The sequence below is a fragment of the Aethalodelphis obliquidens genome, unplaced genomic scaffold (genome assembly GCF_003676395.1).
Source record: "Aethalodelphis obliquidens isolate GAN/ISIS:26980383/991018 unplaced genomic scaffold, ASM367639v1 scaffold42, whole genome shotgun sequence".
NCBI classification, from domain to species: domain Eukaryota; kingdom Metazoa; phylum Chordata; class Mammalia; order Artiodactyla; family Delphinidae; genus Aethalodelphis; species Aethalodelphis obliquidens.
The window spans coordinates 15877435-15899765 of NW_020837986.1; the positions used below are offsets into that span (position 1 = coordinate 15877435).

The 22331-nt window shown below is 37.8% G+C and overlaps 1 protein-coding gene across 5 annotated transcripts in view; it reads left to right on the forward strand.

Moving 5' to 3' along the window:
• Positions 1-22331, forward strand: part of EBF4 (EBF transcription factor 4) — a 57592-nt gene that overhangs the window by 14962 nt on the left and 20299 nt on the right. For all 5 annotated transcript variants that reach the window (XR_003427206.1, XR_003427205.1, XR_003427204.1 and 2 more), the window contains exons 6-7: positions 537-610; positions 1646-1714. Coding sequence is in view for 2 of the 5 variants with exons in the window: in XM_027078734.1 (XP_026934535.1) it covers positions 537-610; positions 1646-1714 (143 nt within the window). In the remaining 3 variants the exon portion in view is untranslated. The remainder of the gene's footprint in view (positions 1-536; positions 611-1645; positions 1715-22331) is intronic.

Below are 22331 nucleotides of genomic sequence, written 5' to 3' on the forward strand. Positions count from 1 at the left end.
ACAGAGGTTATAAGGTGGAAGCCAAATGTGTGGTTTGGGCAGCTCACTCCTTGCTTCAGGGCGGAGGAGAGGCTGGGGGACTGGCTGGGGGTGGGGGGGTGGGGGGGTGGCTGATCCAGCAGTCCAAGAGGGAGCCACTGGCCTGGCCTGCGGAGGTGATAGGGGTGGGGAGAGGGGCCAAGGAGCCAGCGGGACAGCCTGGAGGGACAAAGCTTGTGAGAACCGTGGAGGTCTGCCCTCCCGGCAGCCTGACCTTGGTCATGGTGATCTGGGGACCTCCCTGCCCCTGAGCAGAGCTGGCTCCGGAAAGAGCTGCCTGTGGACAGACAGAATCTGTAGACCTCATGCCACTCTTGCCCATTCTGATAGTGGTACTGGTTTGGGAAGCCAGGTTCCCAGCTCCCTCTTTGCATTCCTGGGCTCCCAGAGAGAGTTGGAGGGCGTACTCTTCCCCGGGAGCAGGGCCCAGCTGCCCTTCCACCTGGCCTTGAGAGGAGCCTCCTTCCCCTCCAGCCTGCGCACTTCCCCTTCCCCAGGCCATCATCTACGAGGGGCAGGACAAGAACCCCGAAATGTGCCGCGTGCTACTCACCCACGAGATCATGTGCAGGTGAGAAGGGCTAGGTCCCCTGCCCCTGGCCTCTTGCCCCGACCCCTACCACTGCCACCAACCCCCTCCCCACTGATCCCCAGGGAAGCCTGGGGTTGGGGGGTGATGAGGGAAGAGTGAGGCCCCTGGGCACAGTGCTGGCTGAGGAGAGGGTCCTTGAGGACCCATTAGCCGGGCCTGTTTATGTGGCTTCTCCGAGTGTTTTTGTAAGAGAGGCCTCCTGCTGCTACCGGGAAGCTTAACTAATAAAGCTCTGGGGAGGGCTCCCTGGGAGATGGGGGCAGGGCCTGGGCCTCCTGGGTTAGCTCAGAAGCTGGAGGAGGAAACTTTGCTGCCTCTTATGTGAACTTAAGGGCACCCCCTGGGCAGGCAGGATGGGGAAGAGGGAACACAGTGCTAGACTCCCCTTCCCCATTACCCCAGAGCTTGGCATTTCTAGGCAAGGGCTCACCAGGAGATGTCAGTCAGGAAGGGTCCTCCGAGGCAGCTCTTCATACGTGAAAAAGAAAATAGTGTTCAAAAATCTGGTTGGGACAGTGGCTACCCTTGGGAAGGGCAGTGACCAGGAGGAGGCATGAGGGGGCTTTTGGGGCGCTAGTCACATGGTATTTCTTGATATGGGTGCTGGTTACATGGGTGGGCTCACTTTGTGATAATTCATGAGGTTCATGCTTACAATTGGAGCTCTTTTCTACTTGTATAAAAAGTGTACAGAGAGAGTAGGTGGTCAGCAGCCTGCCCTTTCCTGGATCCTCCAGGAGCAGCATGCCTTTGGGACAAGGGTTTCTTGGCCATCCTTAACCCCAGGGATAAGGGCTCTCCAGGTCCCTGTGTAGGACTCTCACTGCCTGTCTCCCCCAGGCCCCTGACAGTGAGCCCCTCTGGCCCAGGGATTCCATACTCAGAGACAGGACATCAGCATCCTCACCCTGGAGCCACACACACACACACACACACACACACACACACCACGTGCTGTAATCTCCCTCTCCTTCACCCCCTTCCTCCTTCCCTCCCTTCTCATCTTTCCTTCAGCCGGTGCTGTGACCGGAAGAGCTGTGGCAACCGGAATGAGACACCCTCAGACCCCGTCATCATTGACAGGTACAGACCAGGGGAAGAGGGGCCTGGCAGCTGCAAGGCCAGGGTAGGCTGGGATCAGCCACAGAGCGTGGGGGCATCCACCACCCTGTTGGTGACTCTGAGCAGAGAGAAACGGTCCCCTGACTGAAGCCCCTGGTGGCAGACCTTCTGGGGCTGGGCATAAGAGTTGTGTGTCCTGAGGGAAGGAGCTGGAGAGGGCAGGGGTGGAGGGTGGTAGAGGCTGCTGGGCTAGAGGGGCTGGGAGGGCCTGGCAGGGAAGCGGGCTCTAGTCCTGGTGCCTGGTGCCTCTGTGCTGTTTGACTTGACTTCTCTGATCGTGTTTCCTTTGTTTAAAAAATAGGGAAATACTTAGCAAGCTTCAATCATAGGATTGTCAAGGTGATGCATATGAAAATGCATTCTCCCACCATGATTTTTTAAAATTATTTTATTTCTTTTTGAATAGGAAATGCATATATAAGGTACAAAATTCGAAAAGTATAAAAGAGTAAATAACGAAAAGTATGTCTGCCCCACCCCTATGTATAGCATACTGTACACAGTCTTTCGTACTTACCTTTTTATTTGTAACAATATATCTTAGAACTCATTCCATATTGGAACATAAACCCTGCCTTGTTCTCCTTTTAGTAAACCATTAAACCATTCACAATGTACTAAAATTCAAGTTTAGGAGGGTTGACAGCAAAGTCTCCTACCGCTGCTGCGGACTCATCCGTTGCCCTCCAAATAAGCAAGCATTGTCACCAGTTTCATGGGTATCCTTCCTGAGATAGTCTGTGCAAGAAAATGCAGACACAAGCAGTCTCCTTATTCTTTTTTCTACTGCAAAATATTCCATTGTACGGATGAACTATAATTTCTTTAGTCTCTATTGCTGGACATTTTGGCTGTTTTCATTCTTTTTCAGGGATAAAATATGCTGTCGTGAATTACTTTGTCCATGTGTCACTTAGCACATGTGTGAATTTATATAAAGGAAATTACTAGAAGCAGAATTTCTGGGTCAAAGTAGATGTGCATTTGTACTTTTGATAGTTACTGCCAATTTGTCCTCTGTAGAGATTATACCAATTGATATTCGTACCAGCTATTTTGAGAATGCCTGTTGCCGTATTCTGGCCGATTAGTATGTTGTTTATTCATTCAACAAATAATTTTTTAACATCTATTGTTAAATGTTAACATCTACTGTTAATATGGACCCTGTGCCAGGGTCTCTTCTATATGCTGTGGATTAAGCAGTGACCAACGCAGACAAAAAGTCTTGTGTCGATGGGCTTACAATCTAGTAGGAGAGATAGACATAAACTAACTGAATAAAATGTACAGCATGTTAGATGGTAATAACAGCTAAGGAGAAAAAGAAAGCCATCAGGAAAGATCAGACAGTGCCCAGGAAGGGGCTACTGCAATTTTAGAGTATTTAAGGAAGACCTCACTGAAACTATGACATTTGAGCCAAGACCTGAAGGAAATAAAGGAGCGAGCCAAGTATGAATCTGGGAGAAGAATGTTCTTGGCAAGAGTGTACTTGTTGTGTTTTAGGAACAGCAAGAAGGCCCAGGTGACTGGAATGAGGGGGACAGTAGGAGATGAAGATGTCAGAGATACAATGGGTGGGGCAGGAGGAAGGCCAGACCATGCAGGGCCTTGTAGGTTGCATGTAGGCCATTCTTGTAAACCACTGTAAGGACTTTGACTTTTATTCTGGATGACATGGAAGCCAGTGGGGGTGTTTGAGAAGAATGATATGACCTGATTTATGTTTTGACAAGTTTTTAACTCTAGCTCCTGTGTTGAAGATGACCCGCAGGAAGCAAGGGTGGAGACAGGGAGATGAGTTAGGAAACCATGACAATAATCCAGGAGAGATGATGGAGGCTGCAACAGAAGGGATGTTATAGAGAAGTTTGTAAGAAGTGGTTGGATTCTGGATACACTTCATAGGCAGAACTGACAGGATTTGTTATGGAAGGAGAGACATATGACATTTAAGGTTCTTGCTAAACCTCCAGGTGGAGATGTTGAAAAAGAGCTGAACACATGAGTGTGGCTCTCGAGGGGAAGGTCCAGGCTACAGATGTAGATTTGAATGAATGAAATCATTGAGGGAACGAGTGTTGTAAGAAAACATGAGAGGTCCGAGAACTGCATTCTGAGGTGTCCAATGTTGAGAGGTCATGGAGATGTGTAACCAGCAAAGGAAAATGAGAAGCAGCTGCCAGTAAAGTAGAAGGAAAATCAGGGGAGTGGAGTCCCAGAAGCCTAGATAGAAAAATTATCCCAAAAGGAGGCAATAGTCAACTGCATCAAATGCTGCTCATGGATATGATAAAAAGACTAAGGGTTAATCATTCGATTTAGCAATGTGGGGGACATTGGTGACCTCAACAGGAGCCATTTCAGTGGCAAAAGGGGCAGAATTCTGATAGGAGTATGTCTAAGAGAGAATGGGAGAAGAGAGATTAGAGACAGTGACTAAAGGAACTCTGGACCTTCACCCTAAAGGGATCAAAGAAACAGGATGGAACAGGGTGGTGATAGGAGCACAGTGTAAGGCCAAGAAAAAGATATAGCTTGTTCAGATGCTGATGACAAAAACCCAGTAGGAAATGGAAAATTATGATGCAAGTGTTAGAAGGGAGAATGGCTGAAGCAATGTCCTCTAATCAGCGAAGGGCAGGGTTTCTCCTGCACACGTGGAGGACTGGCTTTAGCTGAGAGCACAGACGTTATCCATGGAGGCAGCAGGGAAGATAGAGAACCTGGACATGGGTAAATGGGAATATCCAACATAGGAGCTTACGGATGTTCTTTTCTGATTGCTTTGTTTTCTCAGTGAAATAGGAAGCAAGGTCAACAGTTGAGGATGAGGATGGAGAGGGAGACACTAGGGCATGAAACAGTTGTCCAAGAGAGTGAATGGACGATGGAAATGTTCTGTGATTGCCAAGTGGCACTAAGGGCCCACCTAAGATCTGTGGTCATAAATTTATTTATTTTTAAAATTTATGTTTTTGGGGCCACGCCACGTGGCTCGCGGGATCTTAGTTCCCCAACCAGAGATTGAGCCTGGGGCCATGGCAGTGAAAGCACCGAGTCCTAACCACTGGACCATCAGGGAATTACCTGTGGTCATAAATTAAAAGTGAGCAATTTCCCCAGTCCTGCTGAGCTGTACAAGTGCAGGTGCAGAACAGCTGAGTGGTTGCATATAGCCAGAGTTAGGGGTTTGCTATGTGAATACGATGAAACATGAGAGGGCAAGAGAGTGAAAAGTGTAAGCAAGGGGTGTTTACAAAAATGGAACAAGGAATTTAAGCTCAGAAAGGAGAGGACTATGGGAGAGTGAAGAGAAGGCAGGATGAATGGAACATAGGTTTTGATGGGGCCAAGAATTACTAGAGTTGAGGTACTAGAAGGGGTTGGAGCTGGTGGTTAGGGAGTGGGTTGTCTGTAGGTAGGATTATTCGGAAATTCCGTTTATTGGTAATGTGTGGCCAAGGGAGGGTAGAGAGAAGGTCATTGGAGGAGAGATACTCAAGGAATGGAGAGAAGAATGTGTGGAAGAATTATCTATTTACATTGATACTGAAATCACCAGGAATTATAATTGATTTTAATGATTCTTTTTAGATCCGAGATACTGATCCTTTGTCAGGGAAGTGTATATCAAGTAACTCAGTGTAGTTGCATTTATCAATATTTTCCTCATGGATTTCATTCTGCATTTTGTTTAAGAAACCTTTCTCTATGCTGAGTCATAAAGATATTCTCCTATATTTTCTTCTAAAGATTTCACAGTTTTTCCTTGTACATTTAGGTTAGTAATCCATGTGGAGCTAATTTGGGGGCATGGTGTGAATTAAGGTATCAATGTAATTATTTTTGTTTATGAATCACTAATTATTCTAGTATCATTTATTAAATAACTCATCCTTTCTTACTGAGCTTCAGTGCCACCTATGTCCTAAATCAAGTTTCCTTCTATTTGTGTGTCCGATTCTAGACTCTTGTGTTTTATTCTCTTGATCTATTTGATAATCTCTGTGCTAACATGGCATTGTTTGAATCACTATATCTATATAAAAATAATACAGACAAGCGTGTAGGATAAGGTTCCCATCTTCTCTTGTTCTTCAGGGAAGAACTGACTATTTTGGCCTTTTGTGCTTCCATATAAATTTTAGAATCCATGTAGAAAGTTCCACACCAACACACACACACACACACACACACACACACACACACACACACATATATCTCTGGGGGTTTTGTACAGTTAACTTATACATCAATTTGGAGGAGAATTCACATCTTTATGCTACTGAGTCTTCCTATCCATGAATATGGTTTATCTCTCCATTTATATAGATCTTCTTTAAAGCCTTTCAATAAAGGTTTATAATTTTCTCAGTAAAGTCTACATACACTTATTGCTTTCATTCATTCACTCATTCAGTAAATATTTATTGAGCATCTACTATGTACCAGGCACTGTTCTAGGTTCTAGGAATGCCACAGTAAACAAAGCAGAAAAAAATATCCATATTCATGGACAGAGAAGACATTGGGGAGATGGGCAATAAACAGTAATTATAAGTATGTTAGAAGGTGTTAGGTGGGAAAAAATAGAGAAAAATAAAACTGATCTGGAATTTGGGGGTGGGGGAGGTGTGGTTTTAAATGGAGTGGTCACAGTAGGCCAAATTAAGAAGATGGAGTTTGAGGAAGGACTTGAAGAGGTGAGGGAATGAACCATTCAGTTGTATGGGTAGCTTATTTCTAGGTACAATTTATATTTTGTTGTTATTGTAAATTATATCTTTTGCTATGTTTTCTAAGTCTTTGTTGATAGTATAAAGAAATACAATTGATATTTGCATGTAGATATTTGTCTTTAGATTTCTTTTGTTTTGTTTTTTCTATAGAGACAGACATGTAAAAAATGACTTGTTTTTCCTATCCAATTCTTTTGCATTTTATTTATTTTTCTTACATTACTGCACTGACTAGAACCTCAAGTACAACCTTGAAAAAATAAGGAGTGATAATGGGCAGTCTTGGCTTGTTTTTTATTTTAAAGAAAATGCTTCCAGTGTTTCACCATTTAAAATGTTGCTAATTGTAGCTATTTGGTAGCTATACTTGATCAAGTTAAAAATGGTTGGTATGAGAGTTTTTTAATTTTTCTTTTTTGGGTTTTTTTCATGAACAGATGTTGAATTTCATGTGTTGTTTTTCTCTACATGTATTGAATTGATCATATGGCTTTTCTTCTTTAAACTGTTAATGTACTGAATTTCATTAATGGATTTTCTGATACTGAACTACTCCTGGTATAAACCTAGCTTGATGATGATTTACTATCTTCTTTAAATGCTACAGGATTTGCTTTGTTAATAGTATTTAGGATTTTTGCATTTATGTTCAACACGATTGGCTTGTAATTTTCTTTTCTTACAATGTCCTAGTATGATTTTGACAGTCTGTGGTATAAGACCCTTAAATAATTAGACGGGGCATGTTCTTTCTTTTACTATTTGCTGAATTAATTTGTATTAGTTTGTGATGATTTGTTCCTTGAAAATTTGTTACAATTTGGTTTTAGTTTGTGGGGTTGAGGAGGAGAGGATTTTTAAGTCATTTATTCATATTTTAATGGTCATAGGACTATTTAGGCCTTTTATTTCTTTTTTACTCTATTTTCATGAGTTACATTTTTAAAGGAATTTGTAAAATGTGCCTAAGTTTTCAAATTTGTTTCCATAAAGTCGTTCATAATGTTCTCTTATCTTTTTGATCTCTGCTGTATCTTTTTAAAAAATATTTATTTATTTGGCTGCATCGGGTCTTAGTTGCAGCACGTGTGCTCTTCATTGTGGCTTGCTGGCTTCTCTCTAGTTATGCTGTGCAGGCTCACTAGTTGCGTTGTGCGGGCTTTCTAGTTGTGTTGCGTGGGCTCCAGAACACGTGGGCTCAGTAGTTGTGGCATGTGGGCTCTCTAGTTGTGGTGTGCGGGCTCCAGAGCACGTGGACTCAGTAGTTGCAGTGCGTGGGCTTAGTTGCCCTGAGGCAGATGGGATCCTAGTTCCCCAACCAGGGTTCGAACCTGCGTCCCCTGCATTGGAAGGTGGATTCTTAACCCCTAGATCACCAGGGAAGTCCCTCTGCTGTATCTTTAGCTGTGAACCTTTTCCATTTCTGATATTAATTGTTTGTATCATATCTTTCTCCTTGGTGAGTTTTGCTAGCAATTTTTACTTTTATTTGTGTCTTCTAAAAACTGACAGCTTTATCAATCTTTTTCTAATGTTTGTTTCACATTACATTAATTTTACATTTATCTTTATCATCTCCCTTCTTAGTTCTTTGGGTTTATTTTGTTGTTCTTTTTTAATTTCTTAAGTTGGATGTTTAGCTCATTAATTGTTGACCTTCTTTACTAATATAGTCATTTAAGGCTATGACATTTCCTTAAAATACTACGTTTCCTCTATGTCACATTATTTTTTATTTATTTTTTTGGCTGCATTGAGTCTTAGTTGCAGCACGCAGGATCTTCGTTGAGGCATGCAGAATCTTTTTGTTGAAGCATGTGGGCTCTTCGTTGCAGCGCACGGGCTTCTCTCTAGTTGTGGCATGCGGGTTTTCTCTCTCTAGTTGTGGCAGGTGGGCTCCAGGGCTCAGGAGCTCTGTAGTTTGTGGCACGTGGGCTCTCTCCTTGAGGTGCACAAACTCAGTAGTTGTGTCGCGGGGGCTTAGTTGCCCCGCGGCATGTGGGATCTTAGTTCCCCGACCAGGGATCAAACCTTCATCCCCTGCATTGGAAAGCAGATTCTTTACCACTGGACCATCAGGCAAGTCCCTATGTCACATTATTATATCTCATATTTTCATTATCAGTTCCAAGGATTGTTAAATTTGTTATGATTTCTCTTTTAATACATGGGCTATTTAGAAGTATGTTTCCTTATTCTTTATTTTTAAATTAACTTTATGAGGTATAATTGATATTCAATAAAACAGGCATAAGACATACAATTTGAAAAGTTTTGACATATGTATACACTGATGAAACCATCACCACAGTTGAGATAGTGAACATATCCTTCATTCCCAAAAGTTTTCTCATGCCCCCCCGGAATCTCTCCCTCTCTCCCCTTACCTCCATCCTCAGGCAACAGTTGATCTGCTTTATGTCATCATAGATTTGTTTGCATTTTCTAGAGTTTTATATAAATGGGATGATACAGTATGTGCTTTTTCTTTTGTCTAGCTTCTTTTGCTCAGCATAATTTTTTTGTGTTATCCACTTTGTTACATGTATTAATAGTTCATTTCTTTTTATTGCTGAGTCGTATTCCATTGTATGAATATAGCAAAATATGCCTTCATCTCTTGATAGACATTTGGGTTCTTTCCGGTTTTTGTCTATTATAAATAAAGCTTTATAAACATTTATGTACAAGTCCTTATATGGACAAGTGCTTTCATTTCTCTTGGCTAAAATAAGTAGGAGTAGAATGGTTGTATATGTATATGTGTATGTGTATGGTAAGTATATGTTTAACTTCATAAGTAGTCGCCTATTTTCCAAAGTGGTTGTACCATTTTATGTTTCCCACCAGCAGAGTGTGAGAGTTGTAATTCCTCTACATTCTCATCGGCATGAGAATGATCTCTGTTTTTAATGTTAGCCATTCTAATAGATGTGTAGTGATATCTCATTATGGTTTTAATTTGCATGTCCCTAATGACTAATGATGTTGAACAACTTTTCATGTGCTTATTTGCCATCTATATTTTTTTGGGGGGGAAGTGTTTGTTCACCCCTCCCTTTTTATAGGGTTGTTTTTTAATTTCTGAGTTGTGGGAGTTCTTTATATACTATGGATAAAAATCAGATAAATATTTTGCAGAAAATTTTTCCCAGTCCGTGGCTTGTCTTTTCATTCTCTTAAGAGTGTTTTTGAAGAGCATGAGTTTTTAATTTTGATAAAGTCCAAATTATAAATTTTTTCTTTTGTGTATTGTGTTTTTGTTGTCATAGCTAAAAAATCTTTACCTAACCCAAGGTCACAGAAAATTTCCCCCTTCCTCTATAAGTTTTGTAGTTCTAGGTTTTACGTTTAGGAGTAGGAACCATTTTGAGTTAATTTTTGTAGATGATGAGAGGTATAGATTCAAGACGTTTTGTTTTGTTTTGCAATATATATTTGTTTTGCAATATATATATATATATATATATATATATATATATATATATATATATGTTCCAGCACCATTTCTTGTAAACTTTGTAAAAAATCAATTGTTTATATATGTGTGGGGTTATTTCTGGCCTCTATTCTGTTCCATTGATTCCTTAGTCTAGCTTTTATGCCAATACCACACTGTTTTGATTACTGTTGCTTTATAACAATTCTTGAAATCAGGTAATATAGGTCTTCCAACTTTGTTTCTTCATTGCAACTCTTTTCTTTGCATTTCCATATGAATTTGGGCATCAACTTGTCAATTTCTACAAAAAATTCCATTGAGATATTGACTGGGACTCTGAATCTCTAGACTAATTTGGGAAAATTGATATCTTAACAATATTGAGCCTTCCAACCCATGAACAAGGCATATCTCTCCATTTATTTAGATCGTCCTCAATCTCTCTCATCAATATTTTGTAGTTTTTAGAATGCAGATCTTTCACATCGCTTGTTCAGATTTATCCTTTAGTATTTCTTTATTTTGATGCTACTGTAAATGCTGTTTTAAATTTCAATTTCCAATGGTTTATTTATGGTATATATAAATATGAATTTTTGTATAACTGATTCTGTAGTCTGCAGCCTTGCTAAACTCACTTATTAGTTCTAGTAACTTTTCAAAGAGTCCAACAGATTATCTTTATAGACAATCATGTCATCTGCAAATAAAGACACTTTTATTTATTCCTTTCCAATCTGGATGACTTTTATTTATCTTTCTTGCCTGATTGTACTGGCTAGACCTTCCAGTACAATGTTGATAGTAGCAGTGGTGAGGATGGACACTTATCTTGTTCCTGATCTTAGGTGGAAATTACTCAGTCTTTCACCATTATGTATGTTTTTAATGTATGTATGTATGTATGTGTGTGTGTGTGTGTGTGTGTGTGTGTAGCTATAGGTTTTTCATAGATGCCTTTATCAGGTTGAGAGAATTCTCTACTATTTTTTGTTACTGGAGTTTTTATCAGAAATTGGTATTAGATTTTTGTCAAGGGCTTTTCTGCATCTATTAAGATTATCATTTTTTTTTTAGTTTAATATGATGAATTACATCAGTTGGTTTTCCGATGTTAAACCAACCCTGCATTTCCCAGATGAGCTGCACTTGGTCATGGTGTATTATCTTTTTAATATATTGTTGGATTCAATTTAATAAAATTTTGTTTAGAGTTTTTGAATGTTCATGATGAATATTTGTCTTTAATTTTCTTATAACTTTTTTGTCTGGTTTTGGTATCAGGTGTGCTGATATACTGGCCTATAGATTTAGTTGGGAGGTATATCCAGCTCTTCAATTTTTTGGAACAGTTTGTGTAGAATTGGTATTACTTCTTCCTTAAGTGCTTGGTAGAATTCACCAGTGAAGCCATCTGAGCCTGGACTTTTCTTTGTGGCAAGTATTTTAACTATAATTTCAATGTCTCTAATAGAATAGGCTATCTACTTTTTCTAGAATGAACTTTGGTAATTTGTATCTTTCAAGGAATTTGTCCATTTCTTATAAGTTGTTGAATTTGTTGGCACAAAATTGTTTATAATATTCCCTATCCAATATCTCTAGAATCTGCAGTGATGTCAGCACTCCCATTTCTGATACTGGCAAATTGTGTCTTCTTTTTTCCTGATCAGTCAGGCTACAGGTTTATCCATTTTATTGACCTTCTAAAAGAACCTTTTGGTTTCATTGATTTTCCCCATTGTTTATCTATTTCCTATTTTGATATTTATTAGTTCCTTTCTTCTGCTTATTTTGGGCTTAATTTCCTCTCCTTTTTCTGGTCTCCTAGAGTTAAAACTGAGGTCATTTATTTAAGACCTTTCCTTCTGTCTAAAACAGACTTTTAGTGCTATGCATTACTCTCTAAGTATTACCTTAGGGTCATACCACAAATCATGATATGTTATGTTTTCATTTCCATTTAATTAAAAGTACTTTCTGATTTCCCTTTTGAGTTTTGTTTTAACCCATGCGTTATTTAGTTTCAAAAAGTTTGGGGATTCTCTTAGGATATTTCCATTACTTGTTTCTAATTTAATTCAATTGTCAAGGAATATATATTTTGTATAAATTGAATCCTTTTGAATCTTTTGAGATGCATTTTATGGCCCAGAATATAGCCTGCCTTGATAAATGTTTTGTGTGCACTTGGGAAGAATGTGTTTTCTGTTGTTGTTGGATGGAGTGTCCTATAAATATCAAATAGGCCACATTAGTTGATAAGTGTTGTTTGAGTCTACTATATCCTGACTGACTTTTTGCCTGTTTTATTTTTCTGTTATTGAGAGAAGGGTATTGGAATGACCAACTATTATTGTGGATTTGTCTATTTTTCCTTGAGGTTCTATCAGTCTTGTTTCATATAATTTGAAAAACTGTTATTAGGTACATAGATATATAGGATTATTTTATGTCCTCTTGTTTAATTGACCCCTTTATCATGAATCCGTAAAATCTACTTTGATATAGTAATATAGCCATTCAAGCTTTCTTTTGACTAGTATTAGCATGATAAATCTTTTCCATTGTTTTATTTTTAATCTATTTGTGTCTTTATATTTAACATGCATTTCTTTTTTTTAAACTTTTTTTATTGCAGTATAACAAATACATACAGTTTGGGAAAAGAAAAATTGCTCATTTGTAATTTTTGTTAAATTAATGATGTAAATACTCTCTTAATGGTTAATTTTAAGCTACCAACAGTTTGACACTTGACTCACAAATTCCCGTTTAGCAATTGGCCCTCATGAACTAGGGTGAACCAGCTTTAGCACACCACTACAACATGTATACAGAAAAATGTACAAATCATTAGTTTATAGATCATTGTATATCAGCAAAGTGAACACACCTACCACCCTGGTCAGTAAATATAATTATACCTTTCTTTCTTCCTTAAAGGTGACCACTGTCCTAACTTCTAACACCATAGCTAACTTACTTTTGAGATTTATTTTATTTTATTTAAGGGTGATTTATTTTACTTAAGGGTGGCAGTGGGAATAGTCATAGATTTCTAATACAAACCAAATACAAAAATCAAACAACCATAAGAGTAATGAAAATCTAAATATGAAAAGCTAATCTAGGAGAAAAATAAGGAGACTATCTTTTTTTTTGGCCAATGGTAATGGATATGTACGGATATTGACAACAACATTGGAATAGCAGAGGAATTGAAAATGCTATACATTGATCAATGGGAAACTAGCTAAATTAATTATATTGCATATACACAATAAAATACCATGAAGAAAGCAAACACATATATAGTCTTTGGTTGAACCATATACCATTCTAAGTGCTCTACATTACATATACTATCTCACATAATTTCCCAACAATACTACTACTATCCCATTTTACATATGAGACAAGAAGTTAAGTAACACACCCAAGGTGACACATATATATTTTTTTTTCTGTCATAATATTGACATTCAGTCCAGTAATCCTCCACTGTAACAGCTCCTTTACTTTACAGTGAAAATTGATTTGTATATTTTTTTTGCCTGAGTCCTTAACATGCATTTCTTATAGTCAGCATGTCATTCAGTTTTTCATCTGATCTGATAATCTCTGCCTTTTAATTGGTATGTGTAGACCATTTACATTTAATGTGATTATTGATATGATTAAGTTTGAGTCTGTCACCTTGATATTTGCTTTCTATGGTGTTCGGTCTCTTTTTTGTTCTTTTCCTTTTTCTCTACTCTTTTAGATTATTCAGGTATTTTTTATTATTCAACTTTATCTCCTTTGTTGGTTTATTAGCAAAATTCTTTATTTTGTTATTTTAGTAATTGATTTAGGGCTTAAAGTACACATCTTTAACTTATTGCAGTGTATCTTCAATTATACCACTTCGTGCTATTGTCTTAAATTTTATTTTTATATATGTTCTATAATCTACAGTACATTGATATTATGTTTGTTTCAACAGTCAATTATTTTTTAAAGAGATTTAAATTATATGAAAAATATCATATATTTACCCATGTAACTATTTCTATTGCTCTTCATGCTTTTCCATAGATTCATATTTCCATCTTGTATCATTTTTCTTATGCCTGAAGGGCATCCTTTAATATTTCTTGTAATTTTTTGAAAGATATTTTCACTGGGTATAGAATTATAGGTTGGCAGTAGTAGTAGTAGTTGTTGTTTTAAGATGTTGCTCCACTGTCTTTTCTCTTGCATTCCCAATAAGAAATCTGATACCATTATTATCTTTATTCCTGTGTACATATTTCTTTTATCTTTGGCTGCTTTAAATTTTTTTTCTTTATTATTCATTTTTAGCAACTTGATTATGATGTGCTTTGTTGTAGTTTTCTTCATGTTCCTTGTGCTTGGAGTTCATTGATCTTTTTGGATCTAGGAGTCTACCATTTTATATATGCTCATTTTTTCAAGATTATTAATTGTGTTGTTCAGGTCTGTATTTATTTATCTTTGTCTGCTTGACCTATTAAAAATTGAGAGATCAGGTTATAATCTTGCACATGAACTTTCAGCTTACCTTTGTGGGTTTCATCAATTATATCCCACAAAGATAAACTGAAATTTCATGTGGAAGATTAATATAAAATTAATTAATTATATATATATATATATATATAGAGAGAGAGAGAGAGAGAGAGAGAGAGACTATTTTGTTAAATGTGGACAGGTTTTAAAATCTTATAGCTTCCTTTTGGATTGAACCTTTTATCAGCATTGATCCTTTATTTCTAATAATAGTTTTGCTTTAAAGTCTATTTTATCTGATATTATTTATTTATTTATTTATTTATTTATTTATTTATTTATTTATTTTTGGCCATGCCCCGAGGCTTGTGGGATCTTATTCCCTGACCAGGGATTGAACCCAGGTCCCCAGCAGTGAAAGTGCCAAGTCCTAACCACTGGACTGCCAGGGAATTCCCTATCTGATATTATTTAAAGGATCTCTCAACTTTTGGTTATATTTGCCTCATATACCTTTTTCTGTCCTTTTATTTTCAGCCATTATGTGTCCTTATGTTTTAGATATTTTTCTTTCTTTTTTTTTTTTTTTTGCGGTATGCGGGCCTCTCACTGTTGTGGCCTCTCCCGTTGCGGAGCATAGGCTCCGGACGCGCAGGCTCAGAGGCCATGGCTCACCGGCCCAGCCGCTCTGCGGCATGTGGGATCTTCCCAGACCGGGGCACGAACCCGCGTCCCCTGCATCGGCAGGCGGACTCTCAACCACTGCGCCACCAGGGAAGCCCCAGATATTTCTCTTTTAAAAGTATATCACTGAGTTTATTTTTTTAATCTAGTCTATTTTTAACTGGCAAGTTTATCCATTTACCTTATTGAGATTATTGATTTATTTCAACTCTTTTCTACCATCTTGCTTTGAGCCTTCTATTTGTTCCACTTCCATGTTTCTTTGTTTTCCTTTCTTGCTATTTAAAAAAATAAATTGAATATTTTGTTTGATGTAGTGTATGTATTTCTTATTCAGTTTTTCCATTTACTGGTTTAGAAGTTTATTCACTTCATTTCTGTGCTTTTATTTATTACCCTTGACATTTACTATATACTCCTAACAAAATTGTAATTCCTTTCCTGACTAATACTAGGATTTTTGACAGTGGTGTGCTGGAGCTGGCTCATACTGGTCCATAGGAGCTAACTGTTAGCATCTCTTCTCAACTCCATATTTAATGACATCATATTGGTAGCTTGAAATCAGCCATGGGGGAAACATATATATTTATAACCATAGAAATCAACAAACATTATAAATCAGGGGTTTTCCCCCCCAGAAGTGGTTGTTAAACATTTATCAGCACACCACTGATCTTAGATTGTTTTATTACCCCTGTCACATTTATAAGCCATGTAGCACAGAAATTTAATTCTTTTAAAATTCCACACATTGTTATTATTCTTTTTGTTATAGATGAACAATTTTTCTTTAGATTTACCAAATTTTGTTGCTCTTCTTTTCCTCTGTGCATCTCACAACTTCCTCTGGGGTCATTTTCTCTCTTTCTGAAGTACATCTTTTAAGAAGTTTGTACGTTAGTGAAGGTCTGTGTTGGTAAACAGCACGCTCACTTTTGTTTTGCTATTAATGTCTTTATATCAGTCTCTTTCTTGAAAAATGGTTTTCCTGGGAATATAATTCTAGATTGATAGTTTTTGTGGTTTTTTTTTTACTTAGCCATTTGAAAATATTTCCATTGTTGCTGCTGAAAAGTACAGCACAAACTAACACAACATTCTCTATTTGATAGTTCCAATATCTAAAGTCCTTGGGGTTCTAAATCTATTGTTCATTACTTCTGCTGACTCTCATTCATGAAGCTTGTTTCTTGGTTTGGTGCTTTTGTATTATTGTTGTAGTAGTGATAATTTTAGCTCATATTTTGTTGAACCAAATCAGGTCCAAAATGGGGTATGCTTTCTTCTGGAAGGATTTGTGTTTGATTCTAACAGGAACAGGGGGTGCTACCAACCTGGGACCTTTCTAGGTTCCTCAGAGGATCCAGGGCCCTCCTCTGAGGTGTCTCTGTTCTCCATCCCAGTGTTTATATTGGCATTTGCTACCACTACAACCCTAATATTTGTGTTAGCTTATAGTTCATGGTTTCCACTCAGATTTCAACTCACTTGTTTTTGATTTTTAATATCCTTGGAGATTTTCCTTACCTTTTAGATAAAAGCACAGGATCTAGTTATAATGGGAAGGCACTTCAAGATATGTAGTCTGCCATAATGCTGGAAGAGGAAATCATCCATTTGGAATTTACCCTGGTGAACGGTAGGAAATATGGGTCCATCTATATATTTTTTTCTGATAGCTGCTAGTTGTCCCAACAGCAATTACTGAATAATCCATTTTCTCCCACCAATTGTAAATATCACCCATGCTATAGTCTAAATGTAATTGCATGTATTTCTGAACTTTCCATCCTATTTTATTATACCTACTATCTATTTATTCATATGGAAATATGATGCTTTTTTACTTTTTGAAGATTTATAAAATGTTTTGGTAACTGGTAGATCTAGTACTCTTTCTTCATTACTCTATGTTTTCCCAACTATTCTTAATCATATTTTTCATATTAACCTTACAGTTAGATTGTCTATGTTACCAAAGAATTACTTCCTCATGTCATTTTTTAAATTATGGTAAAAAAAATAATCACATAATATAAAATTTGTCATCTTTACTATTTTTGAATGTACAATCCAGTATTATTGAGTATATTCACATCGTGGTGCAACAGATCTCCAGAACTTCTTGCAAAACAAAAACTCTATACCCATTAAGCAACAACTCCCCATTTTCCCCTTCCCTAGTCCTCATAGCCACCATTCTACTTTCTTTTTCTATGAATTTGGCTACTTTATACATATATACTTATATACTTATACCTGATATAAGTGGAATCATGCAGTATTAGTCTTTTTGTAACTAGCATAGTGTCCTCAAGTTTCATCCGTGTTGTAGCATGTAATAGGATGCTACGTTATGTGTATTTCCTTCTTTTTTAAAGCTGAATAATATTCCATTTTATGTATATACCACATTCATCTATTGATAGACATTCATATGCTTCCATCTCTTGGCTACTATGAATATTAGTGTGAAAATATCTCTTTGAGACCCTGCTTTCAGTTTTTTTGGATATATATAACCAGAAGTGGGATTGCTGAATCATATGATTGTTTTTTAAATTCTTTGAGAAACACTATACTTTTTACCATGGCAGTTGCACCATTTTATAATCCCACCATCAGTGCACAGGTTTCTGATTTCTCCACTTCCTCACCAACACTTGTTACTTTCTGTGTTTTTTTACATTTTTATAGTAGCCACCCTAATATGTGTGAGATGATGTATCATTATAGTTTTGATTTGCATTTCTCTAAGGACAAGTGATGCTGAGCATCTTTTTAGATGCTTGTTGGCCATTTATACATCATCTTAGGAGAAATGTCTATTGAATTCCTTTGCCAATTTTTAATTGGGTTATTTGTTGTAGTGTTGTTGTTGAGTTGTAGGAGTTCTTTATATATTATGGATATTAACCCCTTATCAGATATATGATTTGCAAATCTTATCTCCCATATTGTAGGTTGCCTTTTTTTTTTTTTTTTTCTTTTGCGGTACACGTGCCTCTCCTGTGTGGCCTCTCCCGTTGCGGAGCACAGGCTCCGGATGCACAGGCTCAGCGGCCATGGCTCACAGGCCCAGCCGCTCCACGACATGTGGGATCTTCCTGGACCGGGGCACGAACCCGTGTCCCCCGTATCGGCAGGCAGACTCTCAACCACTGTGCCACCAGGGAAGCCGTTGTAGGTTGCCTTTACACTCTGATTGTGTGTCATTTTTATGGAGACCATGTTTAATTTAGATCACCCTAGGTGGAAATGAAATCTTTATTATGCTAAGTCTTGAAGGTGCTATGTAAAATGTAATTCATTTATTGTGTGAGTTGCGATAAGGAGTGTTGTTCAAGTCTTCTATTTCCTTGTTGATCTTCTGTCTAGTCATTCTATCCATTATTGAAAGTAGGGCATTGAAATCTGCAACTATTATTGTTGAATTATCTATTTCTTCCTTTGGTTCTGTCATTTTTTGCTGCATGTATTTTGGAGCTCTATTATCAGGTGCACATATGTTTATAATTGTTATTTCTGATAGATTGACATGTTTATAATTATAAAATGTCTGTCTTTGTCTTATGTAACAATTTTGTCTTAAAGTCTATTCTGTGTGATATTAATATAGCTGCTCCAGAAATTTTTGGTTAGAGCTTTCTTAACCCTTTTCCAAATCTTTTACAACCCTTTTATCATCAACTTATTTCTATCTTTGAATCTAAACTATATCTCACATAAACAGCATATAGATAATGTTTTCTAATCCATTCTTCCAACTTTTGCCTTTTAATTGGAGTGTTTAATCCATTTATATTTAATGTAATTACTGATGAAGTAGGATTTATGTCTGCCATTTGCTATGTTTTCTATCTGTCATATATATAGTTGCTCTATTCCTCCATTACTGCTTTTTTTCTTAGTGGTTGCCCTGGGAATTACATTCGGTGTCTTAATTTAGGACAATCTATTTCTTTTTTAATTTATTTATTCTTGGCTGCATTGGATCTTAGTTGCGGCACAGAGGATCTTCGTTGAGGCATGCAGGATCTTTCACTGCAGCATGTAAGCTCTTCATTGCAGCATGTGGGCTTCTCTCTAGTTGTGGCGGCAGGTTTTTCTCTTCTGTAGTTGTGGTGCTCAGGCTCCAGGGCACATGGGCTCTGTAGTTGTGGTGCGCGGGCTCCAGAGCATGTGGGCTCTGTGGTTTGTGGCACGTGGGCTCTCTCATTGAGGCACATGAGCTCGGTAGTTGTGGCACGCAGGCTTAGTTGCCCTGCAGCATGTAGGATCTTAGTTCCCCGACTAGGGGTCGAACCCACATCCCCTGCATTGTAAGGCAGATTCTTTACCACTGGACCACCAGAGAAGTCCCTAAGACAATCTATTTTAGATGAATATAAACTTAATTTCAAAATTAAGTATACAAGTATATAAAATAATATATAATGGATTCCATATATAGCTCCAATATAGCTCCATTCCCCCTCCTCTCCTTGTCACATCCTTGTCAATCACATTATATCTTTACACATTATAAGCCCATCAACACAGTTTTATAATTACTGCTTTCTGATGTTTTCTTTAATAGATTTTATTTTTAGAGTAGTTTTAGGTTTACAGAAGATGTGAGTAAAAAGTACAGTGTTCCATGTACCCCTGCCCCCACACATGTGCAGTTGTATTTTATTTTATTTTATTTTATTTTATTTTATTTTTTTGCGGTACGCGGGCCTCTCACTGTTGTGGCCTCTCCCATTGCGGAGCACAGGCTCCGGACACGCAGGCTCAGCGGCCATGGCTCAGGGGCCCAGCCGCTCCGCGGCATGTGGGATCTTCCCGGACCGGGGCACGAACCCGTGTCCCCTGCATCAGCAGGCAGACTCTCAAAGCCCACAGTTGTATTTTAAATTAGGTAGGAAAACAAAATATTTACAGACAAAAATGCATTTACAATGTCTTTTATATTTACCTGAGTAGTTAACTTTTACCAGTATTATTTATTTCTTCATGGGGATTCAAATTACTGTCTTGTATCCTTTCATTTCACACTAAAGGACTCCCATTACTATTTCTTATAGGAAAGATCTGTTGGTGATGAATTTTTTCAGTCTTTGTTTATCTAGAAATGTCTTAATCTTTCATGTTTATTTAATTTTGTTTAATTTATCCTTCATGTTTGAAGGATAGTTTTGCTGGATATAGAATTTTTGGTTGACAGTCATTTTCTTTCAGCACTTTATATCATCCCACTGTCTTCTGACCTCCATGGTTTCTGGTAATAAGTCAGTTGTTAATCTTATTCAGGCTCCCTTGTACATGATGAGTTGCTTCTCTTCCTTACTGCTTCCCAGATTCCTTCTTTGTCTTTGTCTTTGAATAGTTTGATTATGATGCGTCTGTCTACATGTGGATCTTTTTGAGTTCATACTACTTGGAGTTCATTAAGCTTCTTGTATGTGTGGGATAAGGTTTTTCATCAAACTTGGGAAGTTTTTGGTCATTATTTCTTCATTGTTTCTGCCCCTTTTCCTTTCTTCTCTTCTGCTGAGACCCCCATTATGCATATGTTGGTATGTTTGATGGTGTCTCACAACATCATGGGCTCTGTTCAGTCTTCATTCTTTTTCCTTTCTGTTCCAGAACTGTATAATCTCAATTGACTTATCTTAAGTTCACGACATTTGTCTTCTGTCAACTCATTTTTCTTCTGCTGTTGAGTTCTTCTAGAAAATTTTTATTTCAATTGTTTTTCTTTTCAACTCCAGAATTTAAATTTGGTTCTTTATAATAATTTGTATCTCCTTATTGATGTTCCCTATTTGGTGAGATATTATTCTCATACTTTTCTTCAGTTCTTTAGACATGGTTTCCTTTAGTTCTTTAAACGTATTTATAATAGCTGATTTAAAGTCTTTGTCTAGTAAGTCTAACATGTGGACTTGCTCAGGAACAGTTCCAATTGACTGCTTTATGTCTCACATTTGGACCATACTTTCCTGTTACTTTGCATGTTTCATGATTATTTGTTGAGAACTCAATATTTTAATAATATAATGTGGTAACTCTTGATATCATATCCCCCTTCCCAGTGTTTGTTGCTGTTGCTGTTTGTTTGTTTAGTGACTTTCCTGGACTGATTATATAGAGTCTATATTTTCTGTCATGTGTGGCCACAGAAGTTTCTGTTCAGTTAGGTTAGTGGTCAGCTCATGTTTGGACAGGCATTTCCTTAAATGCCTTGAACCAGTAAGTCTTCAACCCTCGCCAAAATGTTCTGTGTGTGTGTTGTGGCATGCCTTCAATGCCCCAGCAATTTACAACTTTGCCTTAACCTTTACTTCTTGCTTGTGCAGAGTTTCAGGGTCAGCCAGAGATGAGAGACTAGGGCCTTTGGAGATCTTTCCTGACATGTTCTCTTCCCTGCACATACACATGGCCTTTTAGATATCCAGAAATATATAAGAGCTTTTCAGAGCCCCCTATGAACATCTCATTCCCACTTTTTCCTTTAAAGTTTTTTGGCCAGACTCTCGTTTGCCTCAACCAGTGTCATTGTCTCAAGCAACAGCAGTGTTCAACAATTGCTACAGGTTGTTTTCAACAAACACCCTGAGAGTAGGGTTTTTCCCACTAAGCAAGTTCTAAGTCAGGTCAAATAACAAGTCCTGAAAATAGGGCTGTCAGGAAACTGCCAGACAGATCAAATAGTGGCAATTGTCTGGGAATACAACTTGTTGAGAAGTTCCAGATCCAATCTGTCCCTTTTAGTGGCTACTAGGCTGCTAGTTTTTACAACTACCATGGTTGCAAGCCTGGGAATAGGGCAAATTAAAACACTACAGGGAATTCCCTGGCGGTCAAGTGGTTAGAACTCCACACTTCCACTGCAGGGGGAGCAGGTTCAATCCCTCGCTGGGGAAGTAAGATTCCACAAGCTGTGCAACATGGCCAAAAAACAAAACAAAACAAAACAAAAGCCACTGCAAAATTCTCTGTTTTTCCTAAGATTCAGCCATTTTTCTTGAATAAACACCCCTTGGATTGTTGTAAACCTTTTGTTAATTTTCAGAGTTCTGAAAATTTTGATTTTGACAGTTTTTGCCTATGTTCCTGTTGCTTTATGGAGGAACAGATTTTCAAAGATCCTTGCTCTGCAATTCTCAAAGTTCTATTTGGGGGCTTTGATACAGCATTCATC